Below are 22,428 nucleotides of genomic sequence, written 5' to 3'. Positions count from 1 at the left end.
AGGTGTTGCTTCTTATGGATGAGCAAAGAGTGGTTTCTTGAGATGGAATCTACTCCCAGTGAAGATGTTCACAGCATTGTGTAAATGACAACAAAGGATTTAGAATTATATAAACTTAGTCGATAAAGCAGTGGCAGGGCTTGAGAGAATTGACTCCAATATTGAAAGAAGTTCTATCGCAGATAAAATGCTACCAAACAGCATTACAGGCTATATATAAATCTTCTTGAAAGGAATAGTCAATCTATGTGACAAACTTCCTCGTTGTCTTACTTTAATAAATTGCCACAGCCACCTCAGCCTTCAGCAACCACCATTCGGATCAGTCAGCAGCCATCGACATCCAGGCAAGACCCTCCACCAGTAAAACACTTACCACTCAGTGAAGGCACAAATGATCGTTAGCAATTTTTAGCAAAAAGGATCTTTCACATAAAAGTATGTACCTTTTCTTAGATATCATGCTATTGCACATTTAATAAACTATAGTATAGTATAAACATAACTTTTATATGCACTAGAAAACCAAAAAATGTGTGTGACTCGCTGTATTCCAATATTCACTTCTTTGGGGTGATCTGGAACTGAACCCACACTATCTCCAAGGTATGCCTGTATAAGAGACTGGACCTGCTGCTGTTTGACAGAAGGAAGAACGGTTCTTTTATCATTTTAAAACAAAATGCCATACTTCCTTCACAAAGTAAGAATTTATTTTCCATGCAATATCAATAAAAGTAATGTGATTATATTCATTTTTCTAGAGCTTCATCCCTTGCTTCCTTTTCTCTTCTTATCCTCATTTATTTTCTTTCATCTATTTTTAATTTACATTATCTTGTTGCATTTCAAGTATCCATATAAACTGCCTTATGTACTTCCTGAAACAAGATAAAATTATATAAATGTTCTGTGAGCAAAGTATAATGTAAGGCATAAAGTATAATGTAAAGTATAATGACATTTTCATTTAAAGGACTTTGCAAACAGGAGGGTTAATCTGATATTTACTGCTTTATTTCATTCATGGACATCTGAGACTCTTCTTGAGTGGATATAAAAAATAGTTATTATAGTAAACTGAATGACGGCCCCTAAATATATCCTAATTCCTGGAACCTGGAAATGTTACCTTTTGCGGATGTGATTAAGTTAAAGGTCTTAGAGAGAGAGATTATCCTGGATTATCTAGGTAGGTGCTAAATGAAATCACAAGTGTCCTTATAAGAGAGAGGCAGAGGGAGGTTTGACACGAACAGAAGAGAAAGCAGTGTAACCACGGAGGCAGAGAGATTGGAGTGATGCAGCCCAAGAATGTCGGCAGCCACCAGGAACTGAAAGAGGCAAAGACGATTTCTTTCTTAGAGCCTCCAGAGGAAGGACAGCGCTGCCGACACCTTGATTTCAGCCTAGTGATAGTGCCTTTGGAATTCTAACCTCCAAACTATGAGACAGCACATGTTAATTGTTTTAGGCCACGAAGTTTATGGTAATTTTTACAGTGGCCATGAGAAACTAACATAGTTATTAATTTGAATATATGCAAATGTTAAAAGGAGACAGTTTTCCTTGTAACATTAAAGACGTTGGGAAAGGCGAAAACAACAAAGTTATTTCCATTTAGAATAATAAAATATTGAAGGGTAGTTTAAAAGGATCAGGAAGTTTTTATTTTAAAGGACTACTGTATGTTTCGGGAAAATGCTACATTTCCAACCCAATTCCCTCTCTAACATATCAGTTGTCTTAAAGCAAAATTATCTGGTACCAGAGGAAAGCAAATAGGAATGCCATTCTCCTGTGGACATCTCTCTCCACGTTGTTCTCCAGCCCTCCTCAGTGAACAGCTCCACCCATAATCCCACTTCCTGTTTAGTGTCCTACCACCTCCCCTGAAAGTCCTCTTGTTTTGCTGGAAGTAATCTATTATTTTACAAAGTCAAAGAACATATTTGCATAATTTCACTTATGGGAAAGTTTCTAGTGCAGCAAGTTGCTGCACTTACTGAGCTATATGGGCGAATCATGTCCATAACTCCTTGGTGGCTTCCTGGACAATATGAGGTACAACTCATCAGCAACTGCCTGCTTAACCTCACTTATCTTTACCTGTCTCTAGATTAGCAGGCAGAAAGACAAGCCATCTCCACTCTAGGTAATTCTAAAATAAACTGTGCTGAAGGTGGAAACTTACACTTTAAAAATCACAGAACTGTCTTATCTAGAATCTAAGAGGCAAATCATTCATTTAGCCAGAAAAAATGTGCAAGTGGAAAAAAGATTTCCCTTTAATATATGCTATAAACAGTTTGTGAGAAGTTTTTTCTTAAATAACTCAATATCTCTGCTTTATAAATAACAAAAAGTCTGAAAATGAAAATCTTAAAATGCTAGGCAAATAAAGATTTAAGAGGTAATTATCCTCCATTTGATTGTACAAGTAGGAAGCTGGTCATCCTTGACACTGCCCTCCTTCACATTCAATCCAATTTTGACTTTTCTTAAGTTTTTTTGTTGTTATTCTCTTTTTGTTTATCTGTTTTTGAGACAGAGTCTTGCCCTCTCGCCCAAGCTGGGGTGCAGTGATGTAATCACAGCTCACGGCTGCCTCGACCTGCTGGGCTCAGGTGATCCTCCCACCTCAACCTCCCAAATAGCTGGGATACAGGCACGCACCACTACACCCAGCTAATTTTTGTGTTTTTTGTGGCGACAGTGTTTCACCGTGTTGCCCAGGCTGATCTCAAACTCCTGGGCTCAAAAAATCTGTCTCCTCCAGCCTCCCAAAGTGCTGGAATTACAGGTGTGGCTGGCCTTTTTTGTCTCTCTTTTTTTTTTTTTTTTTGAGACAAGGTCTCACTCTTGTCCAGACTAGAGTGCAGTGCTGGGATTTTGGCTCACTGCAGCCACAAACTTCTGACCTCAAGCAATCCTCCCACTCCAGCCTTCCAAGTAGCTAGGCCTACAGGCACATGCCACCACACTCAGCTAATTCTGTTTATTTTTTGTAGAGATGAGGTCTCTCTATGTTGTCCAGGCTGGTCTCGAACTCCTGGGCTCTAAGTGATCCTCCTAACTTGGCCTCCCAAAGTGCTGGGATTACAAGTGTAAGCCACTGCACCTGGCCTCTTAAGTATTTCTTAAATCTGTTCACTTTTCTCATATCCATTTGCCTTTTTACTAGTCCTCTTTACACCTAAAGTTTCCATCCAGTCATGAGGGGAAAGGAAGAGCACCACAGGACAGCTGGAGATTCAGGTGGGGACTGAAGTTTTACCTTTCCTCTAAAAGTCATAGGCTTTGAGTGAGAATGGGTCCCTCACAGCATCCACTTTGCTACTTTTTACCTATCTGGCTGTAAACAAGGAACTTATTAAAAAGTCATGGCAAAAATTGCAATTACTTTTGCACCAACCTAATACCTTCCATGCTTGTTTCCTCTCTGTAGAATGGGAATGAGAATATGAACTACCTCACGGGACTGCTGCGCACAGGAAATGAGTCCATCAATACATGCAAAGCACGAAGAACAGAGACAGGGACACAATAAACAATCTGCTCTTCTGATTATTGCATACTAGGGTTATAGTTTTTCAGGCTCTCGCTGCACTATGAGGCCCTTTCTTAGCATCAGCATGGCAGTGATTTTACATGTTATTTTTCAAATAGCTATCAAATTAATATTTGTCTCTTCCTCTACTGTAAATTTTATGAAGCAGATACCAAGTCTGTCTTTGCTCTTCTTAGCACAGTGCTTGGCAAAGGAAAGCACTGAAATATTTGTTAAGTAAATCTTGGAAGTAAAGCAAAGCAATAAAGCAAACCAGTGACACCAGTGGTTACCAGTCTGTAGTTTCGGATGTCTTCAGAAGTTGTATGAATGTTTCCTATCTGCTATAATTCTTCTCCATCCTCACTAATATAAGCTTTCAAATATACCCATGTTCAGGTTCCAAAGATTCCAGTTTGACTGGGATGGGGTTGGCCAAGGCCAGTAATGAAGACTCTCTAAATAATTCCAATCTGCAAGTCAGGTTGGAAAGCTCCGGTGCCGCTCCCACCAGCTTCAGTTCTGGTGTGAAGGCCTCCAATCTGACCTCTGCTTTTGAATTTGACCAACTGCCCTCACCCTTGGTTGAATTATCATTTCCTATCTACATAATAGAGGAAAAAATATGGGAAGCGGCAGCTTTACGGGCAGGACTTAGGAGGATGGAACAAACGAGTAAGGTTCGTGCTGTTCAGACAATTGTAATCCTGGCAGCAAACCTGTTGGGCGACTCCAGGCCCACGCAATCGCCAACCCACTCTCATTCAGGGCGTTCTGCCCCTAGAGGGCGAGCGCATCAGGTCATGAACCTTTTTTTTTTTTTCTTTTTAATGAGATTTTATTTATACTAAGAGCCAACACAGAGTTTCCTACTGTGTAAAAGAATGGTGGCTTTGATTGCCTTAAAGGCTGAACTCCGCAAGCCATCCCTTCTGGGCGTTGCTCCCCAAGGTAGATCACTGAGTCCGTTTCCTTCCCACTTGTCTCTCGCTCCACATCCGCCCACCTCTGCCCCTTTCCACGGTCCGTTTACCCCCATTCTTGAACGATTCCATCGGAATTCCCCAACCCTGTTCCAAGTGTGACCCCAAGATATGAGGCCGCCCTTCCTGAAGCCACCGCAGGCTCCTCCAGCAGGCAGCCCCGGGAGCAGGGAGCTGGGCGGCCGGGGCCCCCGCGCGCCACGGGAGGCAAAGGTCGCTCCCCGATCGCGGGAAACCGGGACTCACGTGTGGATCTGCTGGAGGTCAGGGGGCCGGTAACGTTCACCTGGCCTCGGAAGGCGGGACCCCGAGCGGGAAGCGTCTCGCGCAGCCGGGCTGCGGAGCCACCCCCTCGGCGGGCGATCCCCTCACTCCCTAACTTGGGAGCCACAAGCCGCGAGTCCACGGCCCCGGGCGAAAAGAGTCACATTCCCTCCCCACTCCCTCAAGGGAAAGGGAGCGAAACACGCTTTCCGGACCCGGCACAACAGGTCCTTCGGGCAGCCGCGAGGTTGGGAAGGCCAGGGGCGACTGGCTGCGGAAGAGGGTAGAGCATTCCACGGGCGCATTTCCTGAGGAGGGGCCTCTCCACTTACGGATCCCCTGTCACTTTACTGATCCCCAGACCCACAGCAAATCCTGAGTTTGGGCAGCAGGCATTATACCGAAGGCGCGGGTGGGAGTGGAGTTCTGGATGTGCAACACGGCACCAATCTGTTCTGTCCGAGAGCGAAGTTAGGTGGTGCAGGAAAAGAGCCTTTATGCGCGCCCCAGGACCTGACTCTCGGGGCGATCGGCGACCACTCACCTTGTGCCTGCGCCTCCATGGTGGCTGACTTCGAGCTGAGGGCGGCGGGGACACCCCGGTGCTTCCCAGAGCAGATGGCAGCTGCGCCCAGGCTCAGAACGCAGCTGGCCCCGCCGCTCTCTCCCACTCCTGGCACGCGTGTCGCGAGCGCTGCGCGGAGGGGGTTGGGGACGCAGGCAGCCGCCACTAGCCGCTTCTGGTTACCTCCGCCCCTTCCAGTCCACCTGGCCCAAACCAAGCCTGAACAAGCTCGCCGCTGGGCGCCACCTGCCGGCGCTCTATACAGCAGGCGGAAGGCACCCACTCCCGGCGCTATACGGATATACCGCAGAGATATTGCAGGTTAGGTTCCAGACCCCCGCAATAAAGCGAGTATTGCAACAAAACGAGTCACACGAATGTTTCAGTTTCCTAATGCACATAAAAGTTACGTTTGCACTGTGCTGTAGTCTATTAAGTATGCAATAGCATGATGTCTAGAAAGAGCAATGTACCTACCTTAACTTAAAAAGATATTTTATTTCTAAAAAATGCTAAAGATCATCTTCACCTAATGGGAATCTTTTTGGTGGTGGAAGGCATTGCTTGGATGTTGATGGCTGCTTATTGATCCTGGTAGTGATTGCTGAAGGCTGGAATAGCTGTGTCAATTTCTTAAAATGGGACAACAATGAAGTTTGCTGCATCAATTTACTCTTCCTTTTATGAAAGATTTTTCTGTAGCATGCAATGCTGGTTGATAGCATTTTATCTACATTATAACTTTTTTCAAAATTGGAGTCAATCATCTCAAACCCTGCCATTGCTTTATCAACTAAGTTTATATAATTATAAATCCTTTGCTGTCATTTCAACAATGCTGTGAACAACTTCACCAGGAGTAGATTCCATTTCAAGTAACCATTTTCTTTGCTTGTCCGTAAGAAGCAACTCCTCAACCATTCAAGTCTTATGAGATTGAGCAATTTACTCACATATTCAGGCTTCACTTCTAATTCTAGTTCTCTTGCTATTTCTACCATATCTGCGGTTACTTCCTGCTTTGAAGTCCTGAACTCCCAAAGTCATTCAGGAGGGTTGGAATCAACTTTTTCCAAACTCCTGTTAATGTTGACTTTTTGACTTCCTCCCATGAATTATAAATGTTCTTAATGGCATCTAGAATGGTGAATCTTTTCCAGAAGGTTTTCAATTTACTTTGCCCAGATCCAACAGAAGAATCACTATTAATGGCAGCTATCTATTTATTTCTTAAATAATAAGGCTTGAAAGTCAAAATTACTCTATCCATGGGCTGCAAGATGAATGTTGTTTTGCCAGGCATGAAAACAACATTAATCTCTTCGTACATCTCCATCAACTGTTGAGTGACAAAGTATATTATTAACCAATATTAAGCAATAATATTTAGAAAGAAATATTTTTTGAGCAGTAAGTCTTAATAGTGGGCTTAAAAATATTCAATAAACCATGCTGTAAACAGATGTACTGTCATTCAAGTTTTGTTGTTCCATTTATAGAGCACAGGTGGAATATATTTAGCATAATTCTTAAGGGCTTTAAAATTTTCAGAATGGTAAATGAGCTTTGGCTTCAATGTAAAGTCACCAGCTACTTTTGCCCATAACAAGAGAGTCAGTTTGTCCTTTGAAGCTTTGAAACCAGGTATTGACTTCTTTGTAGCTATAAAAGTCCTTGGTAGCATCTTCTTCCAATATAAGGCTGTTTCATCTGTATTGAAAATGTGTTGTTTCGTGTAGCTACCTTCATCAATGATCTTAGCCAGATCTTCTGGAGAACTTGCTGCAGCTTTGGCATCAGCCCTTGCTGCTTCACCTTACATTCATGTTATGGAGATGACTTCTTTCCTTAAGCCTCATGAGCCAGTCTCTGCTAGCTTCCAACTTTTCTTCTACAGATTCCTCACCTCTCTCAGGCTTTATAGAATTGAAGAGAGTTAGGGCTTTGCCCTGGATTAGGCTGTGGTTAAGAGAATGTTGTGACTGCTTTGATCGGGTTTGATCCAGACCACTCAAACTTTCCCCATATCAGCAAGAAAACTGTTTCACTTCCTTATCATTTGTGTGTTCACTGGAGTAGCACTTCTACTCTCCTTCAAGAAGTTTTCTTTTGCATTCACAGCTTGAATAACTCATACAAGAGACCTAGCTTTTGGCCTATCTCAGCTTTCAACATGCCTTCCTCACTAAATTTAATCATGTCTACCTTTTGATTTAAGGTGAGAGACATGTGACTCTTCCTTTCATGTGAATATTTGGAGGCGATTGTAGGGTTATTAATGAGCGTAACTACAATATTGTTGTGTCTCAGAGAATGGAGAGGCCTAAGAAGAGGGAGAGAGATGGGGAAATGGCTGGCTGGTGGAGCAGTCAGAACACACACAAGATTTATTGATTCAATTCACTGTCTTATATGGGCATGGATCAGGGTTCCCCAAAATAATTACAATGGTAACATCAAAGATCACTAATCCCAGATCACCATAACAGATATAATATAATGAAAAAGCTTGAAATATTGTGAGAATTACCAAAATGTGACACAGAGACATCAAGTGAGCACATGGCATTGGAAAAATGGCACCAATAGATTTGCTCAACATGGGGATGCCACAAACCTCCAATTTGTTAAAAACGCGATAGCTCACTCCTGTAATCCCAGCACTTTGAGAGGCCAAGGTGGGTGGATCACGAGGTCAGGAGATCAAGACTTTCCTGACTAACATGCTGAAACCCCATCTTTACTAAAAATACAAAAAATTGGCCAGGCGTGGTGGCACGCGCCTGTAGTCCCAGCTACTCGGGAGGCTGAGGCAGGAGAATCGCTTGAACCTGGGAGGCAGAGGTTGCAGGGAGCCAAGATTAGCCTGGGCAACAGAGCAAGACTCCATCAAAAAAAAAATGCAGTGTCTGTGAAGCACAGTGAAGAGAAGCGCAATAAGACGGGGTGTGCCTGTAAAGGTCTGATACTATGCCCTGGACAGAGGAAGAGAACATGGTTTTACAATACTGAGCCATCACTCTTAGTGGAGATACGAAGGTAGGTTTCCACAAGCCGTGGTTCTAACATTTTTGTCAACTGATCAATACACAATTTTGTTTCTTTATATATTTTAGTTTAAAGACACCTTATTTCATGTATATCATGTATATTGTTGTGTCATTAACATTGAGCTAACAGCCAACAGCACTAAAACTCATACCAGAATCAAGTTTATTAAGCTTATTTAACATATATATTTTCTCTCTAAGGCATATCACAACCTTCTTGCACCTAGGAACACTAGACAGTACTTCAATGCTATCCTGGGGGGCCCAGAAAAATCACCAAAAAAAAAGGTTTGTTTATAGACTGGAGAGATGAAACAAGAAGGCAGAGCTGCCTTGCTTTTCCTCAGCAGGAAACTTGAATCTTCTGGGGTCTCTATCCATGAGTCCCTGTAGGTTGTACTTGCAGGTTGATGAGACAGTCATGTTTTCAGACAGGACTAGAAATTCACAGCCCTGTTCCAAGGCTTGCCTGGTAATGAGATTAGAAAGCATGACAAGGAGTAAGAAATATCAGCTCCCATCTCTACTCCTCTGGCTTTGGATGTTACAGATCTCCCCTTTTTCTCAACATCTACACGATCTTCATCTGTAAAATACAATGTGGTACTTATTTACATTTGGTCTTGAATAGTTTGCCACTTGGGTTTTTGTTTCCTCTTCCTTTCTTAAAATAGATCGTAAAGTCTGTCAGGGTTGAGTGTGGATATTATGTTAAACCTCCCATAATTCCTGACAAAAAGTCTTATAAAAATTTCATAGCTCAAAAAGATTTATTGAATAAACAATTAACTAACCAGTAGGTTATATTTTATCCATGCCCAAGTTTGCACAGTATAGACTAATAAACATAAATGGAGTCTTACATTTTTTTCTTGAAAGAAGGAATACTACTCATGGTTTCCTGGCACATGTACGAGCACCTCAGTGTGGTTTTTGTTATGTTGAAGATCTCACTGATTTGTAATCATTGCCATTAAAATTACTATGTAGAACACTAAGCATAAGGCTTTTAAATGACTTTTGGTAATAGTGACCAGAGATGCATGAAGTGAAGAATCAGTGATTAAATCACTTTTAAAGTCTATTCCGTTGTTCTGGTCTTCTATACCCTGGAAATTAAACACCAGGTTAGGGTTGACTCCCTGCTGCTAAAACGAGCTAAAAATAGTTAATGACTTCCCAGCTTGAGTCATCTAACCTTCATCTACACTCTGACTCATTTTTCTGATTTATAACATTTTAAGTTGCTACCCTTTTAATTTTTCAATCATTATTTATAATAATAAAATACTGGTATTCATTCCAAAATAGTTATTGAACATCTATATGCCAGGGACTGTGCTTGCTAAGGGTATGGGTTAAGGACATGCTCCTTCCTTACCAGGGAGTTCATGATCTGGTGAGAAGGAGGGATAAACAGGTTTTTTATAAAGCAGCGCCTCGTGGTAAGCACTGTGCATAAAGGGTAAGCCCAGTGCGTCTGTGAGCACTGAGGGAAGCCTCCTAACTCAGGCTGGTGAGAAGATACAGAAATGTTTCTTTCAAAATGCTTGCCTCAGCTGTGTCTTAAGAGTAAAGGAATTAGTCAGGTAAGTTTGTGTTATCCCCCTAATAATGGTTTAGCCAAAGAAGACTATTATTGAAGTTAACATATTATAAAAATGAAGATTTTTCTATTTTGTCTTTTCTGTCTTTGTCTTTTCCTTGTCATTTAAGATGGTGAACTTTCTTAACTTCTTTAAAGCTTATTAAAACAGCCACCTTCACCCTCTCCTTTGTCTCTATGGCCACTCCACATGCAAAACGCTGTGCAAGTGTTTGATTGAATCAATGAAATTCTGTTTAAAAATACCTTACTTAATATATTTTGTTGCTTTAACATTAACATTGGTGTTGACATTAACATTAACATGAGACAGTCATGTTTTCAGACAAGACTAGAAAGTCACAGTCCTGTCCCAAGGCTTGCCTGGTCATGCGATTAGAAAGCATGACAAGGAGTAAGAAATATCAACTCAGGTCTCTACCAACAGCACTATAACTCATATAAGAACGAAGTTTGTTTAGAAAGTTGATCATTCTATAGGGGTGAAATGCAGTAGAAATCTCAACTGTCCAAAGGAAAAGTGTATTCAACAGTTTTTACTTACACCAGTTCCCGGTCACTTGTAATGTATGGGTCTGAAGGCATCTTGGGAGGTGGACAGGGCACAGAAATGAGAGCAAGGGAGTAGAAAGGACAGGTGAAGTGTGCTGCTCTGGCGTATGAACCTTACAAATACATTGAAAGAGAACATGAGCTTTGGGGCTCCATTAGATTCCCACTCTGAAAACTACCAGCTGTATCAGTCTCTCTGTGCCTGGCTTTCTGCATTTGTGTCACGATGCTATATGAGGTATTAATAGGCGTGTTCTTTCCCTCCTATCCCACTGGGCACCTGTGCTTTTAAAGCAGTGGTTCCCAGTCGTCTTCTACATTAGCACCACATGAGTGGCTTTTAAACATTTCTGATACCTGGGTTCTGCCCCACAAGTATTCTGATTTGTCTTTTTAAATCTCTCTCAGTGACACTGATGTGCTTCCAAGATTGACAATGACCATTTCAGAAACTGTCCACAACAAAGATGAAAGGTTCTATAGTCTCAGCTTTTAAATTAAAACGTTGTCACCCAAGTAAACAGAAAATAATGAAAAAGAAATATGAGCAGGCAGCACAAGAATTTTTACCCCTAATTCCAGGGGAGTTGGAGAGGAAAAAAACATTGGGGAGGGCAGAGAAGTATGAAAGATTTAGACATGGCTCTGTCTACAGATTTCACCCTTCCTCTCCTTACTCCCATGAGAGTAAGAGAACGCTGCCAAAGAGAACCTGGCCTCGACAATTGCATTGAGAACTCTGATGGCCAGATAGTTTTGAGAAACCTTAGGGATATAACAAGTGCTCTTTGTCACTTTGAATTTTTCACCCTCTCAAGTGGTGTAGGAAGCCAGAGAGGAGTTTCCTTGAAGCCCCAGGTAGGGGGTGGAAGTTAGGGGGGAGAGAGAACTAGCTAGTAAGCCAATATCCCCAGGAGGCTGGAGAAAGGCAGCTTCTATTTCCTGAAGCCACATGAAGAAAAGGGTGCAACAGAATCTTTCATGAGGGTAGGAGGGGCTGCACAAAGGGAGAGGCATTCAGAACTCAGCCTAGTTGGAGGACTTACTGACCTCACCCCACATCATACTACTAAGCTGGGCAAAAGGAATGAGGAGAGATAGTTTGATTGCTCAGAAAGGGGACCAGCACCACCTTTTTTCCACCTCTACCAACTTCCCAGTTCTCAGGAAACTTGGAAAGTGGAGTCTACCCACCAGAGAGTTGGCTTTGGAGGAGGCCAGGGGAGATTACTTGGCTGAATACTAGCCAGGACCACTGAAGCAGAAAGCTAGAGGTGAAGTGGACATCAGAGAGGTGCAGCACAAGGCCTGGCTAGGTTCCACCAGGGCCTGCGGGAGCTGCTGGTGAGTGAACACGCTGTCAACCTCATCCATCTGGATATGGGGTCATTTGGGTTTTCTTTTCCCCTTCCTCTCAATTCCCAACCCACACACTTAGTCAAGAGGAGCTGGTTCCCAGAAGTGACAGGGTCCATAGACACCCAAAAACTAACTTTTGCATCATAACCTTCCAACGCACACACACACACACGCGCGCGCGCACACACACACACACACACACATTTTCCAAGCAGTGCTGAGAGAAGAAAGGAAAAGAGATTGTTGAGGTTCAGAACACTATACACCAAAGTATGGCACATTCGCATGCCAAATACTAGGTCCCTTTCCTTCACTTCAAAGCATTCAAATACATTCCTCTAACCTTGCCCCACCTTTCTGTGTAGGAGCTGGCCATAAATTATTTGGCCTACCTTGACTGATAGTAGGTCACAAGACCCTCATTCTAGAGTGGTTCTGCCCCACACCCTGGAGGGAGGAGCACCACACCAAGAGGCCAAGAAGCATCCAACAGCCAAGCCTTGCTCGGTGTGTTAGGCTGTTCTTGCATTGCTTTAAATACTTGGGACTGGGTAGTTTATTTTAAAAAGAAGTTTAATTGACTCTCAGTCCTGCAGACTGTACAGGAAGCATGTCTTCAGCATCTGCTTGGCTTCTGAGGAGGTCACAGGGAGCTTTTACTCATGGTAGAAGGTGAAGCAGGAGTCGGCATATCACATGGCAAGAGAGGGGCAAGAGAGAGAGAGTAGGAGGTGCCCCACACTTTTAAATGACCAAATCTTCCGCGAACTCACTTATCAGAAAGGGGATGGTGCTAAGCCATTCATGAGGGAGCCACTTCTGTGAGCCAAGGACCTCGCATTGCACCCTACCTCCAACACTGGGTATTACATTTCAACATGAGGTTTGGTGGGAACACAGATCCAAACTGTATCACTGGGTTTCCCCTCTCAACCTATGACCATTAGATATACCCCTTCTGTTCAATCACATTTCCTCATGGCTGTCCATTCTTCATTGAACATAAAATTAAGCATAAAAATAGAGTTTTCTTAGGTCTTTAAGTCTTCATTTATGAAGACTCCGTGTCACATAAAGCTTTGATTAAATAAGTTGCTTTTGGTTAAATAAATATGCTTTTCTTCTGTTAATCTGTCTTTGTCGGTTTTTATTTCAGACCGAGCCAGGAGCCCTAGGAGGTTTGAGGAAACTTTTCCTCCCCTATAAGATTTACTTTGCACTTTGGGAGGCGAGGTGGGTGGATCTCCTGAGGTCAGGAGTTCGAGACCAGCCTGACCAGCATGGCAAAACCCCGTCTCTACTACAAATACAAAAATTAGCCGGGCATGTGGTGGGCACCTGTAATCCCAACTACTTGGGAAGCTAAGGCAGGAGAATTGCTTGAACCCGGGAGGCAGAGGTTGCAGTGAGCCGAGATTGTGCCATTGCACTCCACCCTTGGTGACAGAGCAAGACTCTACCTCAAAAAAAAAAAAAAAAAAGATTTACTTTGACACTGAGAAGACTAAATCATATAGATCATATACCAATATGAGACTGTTCTAATTACTAAAAACTAACAAAAATTAATAAGTCTTGACCAGATGCCTGAAAGAGAGCCCCTATTCAGCCAGTTGAAAGAACAACTATTTCATAAAGTACAAACATTTCATGTTTATCCCTCAAAAAGTTGTAGCTTCCCAACAAATTGAATGCATTACATGAAATGCTTTACACAAAACTTAATGAATAAATTTTGTCATTTCTACATTCCACTAAAGTCTCTAGACATATTCACTGGATCTGTAAATAATGCATGGATATTTGGAGAACTTGGAGGACAAAGGTGCTTATTTTCATTATAAAAAGACATATTATTTAATTGTATCCTGAGGTTCCCATATACTAAAGCTTATTCCTTTACACTTTAAAACTTTTTGAGAAATATATAATTGCTTTTACTAACAATCTCTAAAATGCATTTAAAATTTATTAGATCTCTGAGATTTTAATGCAGGGTTTCTCAACATTGGCACTATCGACATTTTTTCTGGATAATTCTTTGTTGTGCTATACGATGTTTAGGAACATCACTGACCTCTACCCACTAGAGGTAGAGAGTAGTAGCCCCATGGTCATGACGATCAAAAGTCTCCCTACATTGCCACATGTCTCCTGGAGGGCAAAATCACTCTCAGGTGAGAAACACAGCAGTACCTTTTTCTTGACAACTCAGAATCATTACAAGTAAAAGTTATTAACCTGTACAATACGGGGATCCCTACACTGAAGGAATGCCTTCTGAGCCTAGGCAGGGGTGGAGATTTTTGTCCCTCATTTCCACAAACAGCCACTCTTGGAGTTTTCCTGTTTCCCTCTGTTGTTGTTAGTCATTGTTCACCTGCTTCCTTAACAGACACCACCATAGGAAGGGAAAAGAGTGATACCTTTCCTCACCCATCATAAGGGTCGTGGCTAAAACTCCTACAACAAAAGATAGGTTAGCGAGTGTATTAGTGAGTTCTCAGAGGGATAGAACTAATATATATATATATATATATATGAGTTTATTCAGTATTAACTCACACGATCTCCCACAATAGGCCATCTGCAAGCCGAGGAGCAAGGAGAGCCAGTCCGAGCCCCAAAACTGAAGAACTTGGAATCTGATGTTCAAGCGCAGGAAGCGCTGGGAGGCTAGGCCAGTCTAGTGTTTTCGTGTTTTTCACTGCTTTATATTCCAGCTGTGCTGGCAGCTGATTAGATGGTGCACACCAAGAATAAGGGTGGGCCTGCCTTTCCCAGCCCACTGACTCAAATATTAATCTCCTTTGGCAACACCCTCACAGACACACCCAGGATCAATACTTGGCATCCTTCAACCCAGTCCAGTTGACACTCAGTATTAACCATCACAACAATTCAAACCATAACAAATTTATGTAATCAAAGATTTGGGTTACATGGGAGCCTTCAGCAATGAAGACCCTAGAATCCAGGGGAAACTGTTTTTAGGCTTGAGTTCAATGAAGAATGGACAGCTGTGAGGAAATGTAATTGGATAAAAGGGTATAAGTTATTGGTAACAGACTGATGGGGGAAATCCAGCAAGACCTGGCTCTTTGAATTCTTCTAGGCTTCTCTGTATGACATTCCTTCTTTCCAGGTGGTAGGCAGGATCCCTCTGGAAACAGAGGGAGAAGAAAGAAGGGTGACTTTTGGGGATTTTAAGATTTGCTGTCTGGGACAGGGATTCTAGAATCTATGACCTACATTGGGGAAAAAGAATTTTAGTTTCTTTGACTCTCTTTGGGGAAAACAAAAGGGCAGGAAGCAGGAGAGCAGAAGAAGGTCAAAGAAAACTTACTTCTGAGGCCTTCCAATCTTCTTTAGTTCGAAGTAATCAGCATGCCAAAGTGCCATACATTGAGGTATTGTGTTCTGAGCCACAACATCATTGTCCAAGAAAGGTCTTAATGATAGAGGCAGGAGGCAGAGAAATTCTAGGCAGACAGGGAAAGGTCCCTGGCAAAACCCTACCTCCAAGCCGAAAAGCCTGAAACCTGCAGCCCAAAGTGAGAACTTCTATCCTGTTTGCATGCTCTCTTCTGATTGGCTCTTTCTGAATAATGTCCTTTTACCAATCAAATGTTGCCTTTTCCAAAACTACCTATGGCCCACCCAACTCCCCATCCTGTGCCTATAAAGACCCCAGACTCAGTCGGTAGGGGGAGAAGCAGCTTGACTGGAGAGAGGGAACTTGACTTCAGAGGGACAGCTGGACTTCAAAGGGAGACAGCTTAACTTCAGTGAGGCTACTTGACTACAGGGAAGAGCCAGCCAAAGATGGCCAGACTTCAGGGAAGATTATCTGCCCATCCCATCCCCTCTCCAGCTCCCCTCTCCACTGAGATCCCCTTTCATTGCTAAATAAAATTCTGCACCTCCATCATCCTTCAAGTGTCCATGCGACCTAATTCTTCTTGGACACCAGACAAGAGCTCGGGACCCACTGAGTGTAGGTAGTAGGCAGTACCCAAAAAAGGCTGTCACACTGGCCCTTTGCCCTCACTAGCAGAGGGCAACTGCCTCATTTGATGAGGCAAGGGGCCCACTGAGCTGATAACACACCACTGTTCATGGAAGGCAGAGCTAAGAGAGCCCTGTAACATGCCCTTTGGGGCTTTGGGGGTCACAGGCACCCCCACCTGGGTGCCGCTGTGGGGCTTGCATGGAGCTTGCTACTGCTGGCACCCAAAGTGGCCGGATGGATCCCGCACTCGCTTGCTCACGCTCTCCCTCCTGCAAGAGGTTGAGCACCATGGGCCAAATAAATGGGGCACCTCCATTGCAAGTCGGATGAAGAGTGAAGGAAAATTCCTGCATCATTAAGAGGGGCTTTGCCTCTTTCCTACTGACAGAGGAGAAAAGCAAGAGAAAAATGACTGATACGGCTATTGCTCTGTAACTCTGCATTAGGATAGTACTAAAAGTTCCTTCTCTTTCTTGGTGTTGAACTGATTTACATTAGTTCTGCCCAGTGATTCATTTGACCTCAGACTGACCTGTTTTCTGACCCAATTTCTTTTTTTGAGAGAGGAGCAACAAAGAGGACTAGGAAAACATAACTTATATGGGCCTTCAGGTTGGGATGTGAAAATCAGAGAAAAAGAATCTGAGATGTTAGGAGGAAAGGAACCCAGGCCTGCACCAATCATTCTATGGTTAACATTTGGTTCTCTTATATTCCAAAACCTGTACTTGGCAAAATTGATTACTTTCATGCTGCTTGCATCTCTTTTGTTTGTTTTTAAATATTTTTTTCTGCTTAGTTTTTATTAAACTTCCTTTAAAAACTGTTCAATTCTTTCAGTAGCACTAAGGGAAGAAAGAAAATGAATGTGTTATCTACTAGGCCTAGGCCAATACGGAATAAGGCAAGGAAAATGGAAACAAGAGAGCTCCAAGGAGGACACAAAAAGACAGAATAAAAAGCCAAAGGCCTCACGATGCAGTCAATTCCTTTTTTTTAATTCCTTAGAAGATTGGCCAGACGTGTTGGCTCACGCCTGTAGTCCCAGCACTTTGGGAGACCGAGGCAGGTGGATTACCTGAGGTCAGGAGTTCGAGACCAGCCTGGCCAACATGGTGAAACCCCATCTCTACTAAAAATACAAAAATTACCCAGGTGTGGTGGCACACGCCTGTAGTCCCAGCTACTCGGGAGGTTGAGGCAGGAGAACTGCTTGAACCCATGAGGTGAATGTTGCAGTGAGCCAAGATTGTGCCACTTCACTCCGGCCTGGATGGCAGAGCGAGATTTAGTATCAAAAAAAAAGAAGAAGAAGAGGAAGTTTTTTTACTGATTTATTCAAAGATGCCTTTTTTTTTCTTTATAGCTCCAGGATGGCTTTTTGCTGATTAGAGGATTATTATGTTGGTGGCAATGTTTTCCATGACTCCTCTTGCATAGTTTGACCTCTAAGTAAATGGATATTACTATACCCTTCTCATAAAATAAAAACAGAAAGTCGTGTATCATCAGGTTCTTTTCAAACACAAATGTGCACTTCTGGACTCATTGTTTACAGGTGACATAGAAAAATTAAAGAAAGCTTAAGTAGAATGTCACAAAGATTATTGATAATGTCCTTAGGGAAACTTAAAGGAGGCCGAAGGCTCATTAATTTTGGTAAGCAGAAATCTGGGTGATAGCTTGATCACCGCAAACACATCTATTGTTCGTGATCACACAGTAGATCATAAACAACACTGCAAACTGCAAATAATTGCTTAGTGACAACAATAGCGAGTTTCTAAATCTTCAATGTGACTTTCACATGTTGACATAGCCTAAACTGGATCTTAAATAAACATGATGGACAATATAAAAATAAAAAAAAATCTACGTAGTAGGTCAATAGGAACATGGCACAGTAAGCTCTGTTACACTAGCTGATGTCAAATTCAAGGACCTGGCCTAGTAGGTAGGCTTTGTCTCAGTTAAGACCCACTGAGAAAGTCAGCTCTGCTAGGGATGTAAATAAGTGAATTAATTTTTGATTTGGCAAACCATAAAATAGAATGAAACAATTTAAACTTGAATTTGAATTACTGGATATTACCCAATGTTTCAGCATATTGTGGAAGAAGGAAAAATGTCTAGCATTAATAATTATTTAAGGAATCATTTTGGAATTTATAAATTCTTATAAGCACTACAAAATTCAGTTCTTCAAATAGTCTATTATTAAACTTTTGAATAAAAGCCAGCAAAGAAAATGCACTTCCAAAATTGTGCAGAGAAAAACATTTTCATGAGCTATCTCTTAGGAGTTGTTGTTTCTTGGTGGTAACTTCCTTCTCATGAGTAATAGCTGAAGCATGGAACTCAATTTTTCAGGGAATATTTCTACAATCAGTTTATGAAGCAAATTTATATCAGAAAAATTAGATGTCAAATACATCCCACATAATACTGTTGGGGCTCAGAGAACAATACCCCAAAGAGTGGCACTTTGGCATGCTGAGTACTTTGAACCAAAGAAGGAAGTACTGGTAGGGCTCAGAAGCAGCCTCAGATGCAGTCTCCCTCTGACCTTCTCCTACCCTCCTGTCTCCCACTCCTTTTTCTCACCCAAAGCAAGTTATAGAAACCAGAATTTCTCTTCCCCATGGTGAGTGTATTCGTCTGTTCTCACACTGCTATCAAGAGATACCCGAGACTTGGTAAATTATAAGAAAAGAGGTTTGATTGACTGACAGTTCCACATGGCTGGGGAGGCCTCAGGAGACTTACAATCATGGCAGAAGGCACCTCTTCTCAGTGCAGCAGGAGACAGAATGAGTGCTAGCAGGGGAAATGCCATACATTATAAAACCATCAGGGCTGGGCGTGGTGGCTCACACCTGTAATCCCAGCACTTTGGGAAGCCAAGGTGGGCAGATCACCTGAGGTCAGGAGTTTGAGACCAGCCTGGGTAACATGGTGAAACCCTGTTTCTACTAAAAATACAAAAAATTAGCTGGGCATGGTGGCACTTGCCTGTAATCCCAGCTACTCAGGAGGCTGAGGCAGGAGTGAGCCGAGATAGCACCATTGCACTCCAGTTTGGGCAACAAGAGTGAAACTCCATCTCAAAAAATAAAAAATAAAAAAGTAAAACCATCAGATTATGTGAGAACTCACTCACTATCATGAGAACAGCATGGGGGAAACTGCTCCCATGATTCAATTACCTCCCACCAGGTCCCTCCCATGACACTTGGGGATTATAGGGATTAAAATTCAAGATGAGATTTGGGTGGGGATGAAGCCAAACCACATCAGTGGGTCATAGAAACTATCCCCACATCAGTGGGTCATAGAAACTATCCCAAAGGCAGCCATAAAACCTAGAAACATTATTCTAACCTTAACCTGCCTTTCAGTATACCAGTTGGCCATAAGGAAAATGTCTAATCTACCTTGTCTTATAGTAGATAATAAGACTCTCATTCCAGAGGGGCCCTGCTTCATACCCAGGAGGAAGGAATGCCACACAGAAAGACAGAGAAGAATCTGAGCAGCGATGCCTTGCTGGGTTTCCCTCCTCAGCCTATTACCGTAAGATCATTCCCTTTTGTCCAATCACATTTCTGCATAGCTGTCTACTCTTCAATGAATATAAGCATTAAAATGGACTGTTTTACCTGGGTCTTTGTTTCTGAAGTACCCCGTGTCACGATAAACTTTGATTACATAAATTTGTTGTGATTTTTTGCCTTGTTAATTTGTCTTTTGTTATAGGAATGTTGGCTGTGACCCTTATGATGGGTGAGGAAAGGTGTCACACCTTTGCCTCCCCTACATTACTAATTAATTCAGGAATTATCTACATTTTACATTCACTAATTCCAATCAATCACACAATCTATGTAAAAAGAACTCTAAGTTTTATTTTGTTGTTCATGTTTACAGAATTGCTACATTAATTTATTAATTTCAAAATTTTAAACAATTGTTTAAGCATAAAACAATCACGTTCTCTAGTGAAAATCTGTGAGTTACTTTTAATAAGACTAAACAAAAAATTTATAAATTTTATTTAAAAATGAGAAAAATAATCCAATAATTTTCATCATTCATTTAAGGTTCTGATTTGGAACTTTGAAAAAAATCAATTTATACATTCATTTCACTCCATACATCCAAATTAATTCCATAGAAATTAAAATATTGAATATTTTTAAAATGTAGAAAAACTAGAATAGAATATAATTGAATATTAAGTTTTAAGGTGTGAGTGGTACTTTCAGAGTTCAAAAGTGATAGAGAGAAATCATAAAGGGAAAGGTTAACATGTGTGCCTTCAAAAATTAAAATTCTGTCCATCAAAAATGACCAAAATTAGCAAATTAAAAAATAATTTAATAAAAAGATGTAGAGGACAAAAAAATATTTCCAGCTACCCTTCCAGGTTCTTTGGCTGGTCTATGGATTAAACTGACATAAGAAAGATCAACAGGAGAAAAACAATTTTAATTATATCCATAGAGGAGTTCAACAAAAATGTAAGACTCACCAGGTAATTTAAACTTACATATCATTCTGACCTACGGAAAGGAATAGGAGTTTAGGGATTCTAGGTAATGGTAGAGGCAAATTATGGGAGGGCAAGCGGAGGAAATGTATTGTGAATAGAGGTTGCCTTGTTACTCAAGTAAAAGTCTCTCAGGCGATACAATTGTCACGTATCTTCACTAATGAAAATTTCCTTTATGGGTGTAAATTCCTGCACACAAGGGAATTTTTATGTTTTATTTTAGGAAGTTGAAGGAGAGAAAGAGTTTTTCTTGCTTTGGCTGGCTCTCAGTTATTTTTAGCTCAAAGTAATCGGTATGCCAAAGTGGCATATTTGGGGATGGCCTATTCTTTTATCCTAGAGTTATATTTTGGGATGGTATGTCCTAAACTTCATCAATAGAAAATGTGCTAAATTCTCTAGACTCTAAAAGACCTTGTATAGCTGTAGCCTTGATGCCAAAACCCAACAAGAACAGTCTTAGGAAAGACATTATGAAAAATTATTACTATCATTGCAAACATTCTAAATAAAATGAAGGCAATTGAAATTCCATAGTGTATTAAGTGTGTGTGTGCATGTGTGTGTGTGTGTGGTTGAACTGAGGAATCAATGGATGGTTTCAACTCCAGAAAATGTAGCAATGAAAGCAGTGGAGTATTGGAGCCAGCTTATACTGTCTGATGAAATCTGATTGTCAAATTTTCAAATAAAATGTGAAAGGATTTTATTCAGGCAAGAAGAAAATGAATCTGGATTAAAGGTAAAAAATACAGAATGAAATGAAAAGCAATTGAAATGGTAAATATGAGGGGTAAAGCAAAATAAACAGACTGCATAATACAATTAAAAATAGTATCATTTTGTGGTTTAAAATATGCAGGAATTAAAATATACGGCACAGAGCCCACACATCAACTCTTAAAGTGATACACAGAACAAAGGCCTGGACATTAAGCAATGAATTCCAGTTGTGTTTTGAAGGTTTTGTTTATTTGTGTGCTTTTTCTTCTGCTTCTTTTTTTTTTTTTTCTTTTATTGGAGAAGGATTGAATTGGATTGCCTACAGAAAGCTTGTTCAACCCGCACTGGCAGGCCGCATGCTGCCCAGGAAGGCTTTGAATGCAGCCCAACACAAATTCGTGAACATTCTTAAAACACTAATGAGATTTGTTTGTGATTTTTTTTTTTTTTAGCTCAGCAGCTTTTTTTTAGTGTTAGTGTATTTTATGTGTGGCCCAAGACAATTCGTCTTCCGATGTGGCCCAGAGAAGCCAAAAGATTGGACACCCCAGCCTGGAGTTTCAAGTTTGCATACAGTGAGCAGTGCTTAAGAATCAACTGGGCATGTAATTCATCAAGGAGAATGAAACATTTTAATGCTGTGGGAGGTGGGGGGAAGGAAGGAAGCACAATGGACACAAATCTCTAGAGCATTAGGTGTGAGTTTTGAAAGATCTAGAGAAAGACAAGGAAAATGGTATAATTGCATCTATGTCAGGAGTTAAAGTGCTCTAAGAATCCTGGATTGTCTGGAAAGAATGTAAAACCACCATTTAATGTTATAATTTCATAAGTCAAGGATAAATGTTTTAATCACTTACAAATCAAGACAAATAGATATTAACCTAATAAAAGTGGTCAAAGGTAAGTGAGATGGTTTAGATATTTGTCTCTGCCCAAATCTCATGCTGAGATGTAATCTCCAATGTTTGAGGTGGGGCCTGGTGGGAGGTGTTTGGATGATGGGGTTGGATCCCTCAAGGCTTTTGCTGTATTTGGATAGTAAGTGAGTTCTCATGAGCTCTGCTTGTTGTAAAATGTGGTACCACCCCCTCACTCTCTCTCTTGCTGTTATTCTCACCATCTGAGACATCTGCTCCCCGTTTATCTTCTGCCATGAATAAAAGCTCCCTGGGGCCCTCATCAGAAGCCATGCAGATGCTAGTGCCATGC

General features: G+C 41.5%; 1 protein-coding gene across 13 annotated transcripts in view; it reads right to left on the bottom strand.

The window, feature by feature from the left end:
• TPD52L1 (TPD52 like 1) overlaps positions 1–5,591 on the bottom strand; it is a 109,409-nt gene extending 103,818 nt beyond the window's left edge. For 2 of the 13 annotated variants that reach the window (XR_008625766.3, XR_008625767.3), the window contains exon 1: positions 5,342–5,545. Coding sequence is in view for 9 of the 13 variants with exons in the window: in XM_003827607.6 (XP_003827655.1) it covers positions 5,342–5,360 (19 nt within the window). In the remaining 4 variants the exon portion in view is untranslated. Of the gene's footprint in view, positions 1–4,779; positions 5,043–5,341 lie in introns of those variants that run through there. The other 11 variants (XM_003827609.6, XM_003827606.5, XM_003827610.6 and 8 more) reach the window with 9 other exon arrangements.
• Between the last annotated feature and the right edge of the window lie 16,837 nt (positions 5,592–22,428).

The sequence above is a fragment of the Pan paniscus genome, chromosome 5 (assembly GCF_029289425.2).
Source record: "Pan paniscus chromosome 5, NHGRI_mPanPan1-v2.0_pri, whole genome shotgun sequence".
In the NCBI taxonomy this organism is placed as follows: Eukaryota; Metazoa; Chordata; class Mammalia; order Primates; family Hominidae; genus Pan; species Pan paniscus.
This window is presented reverse-complemented; position numbering and strand designations above follow the sequence as displayed.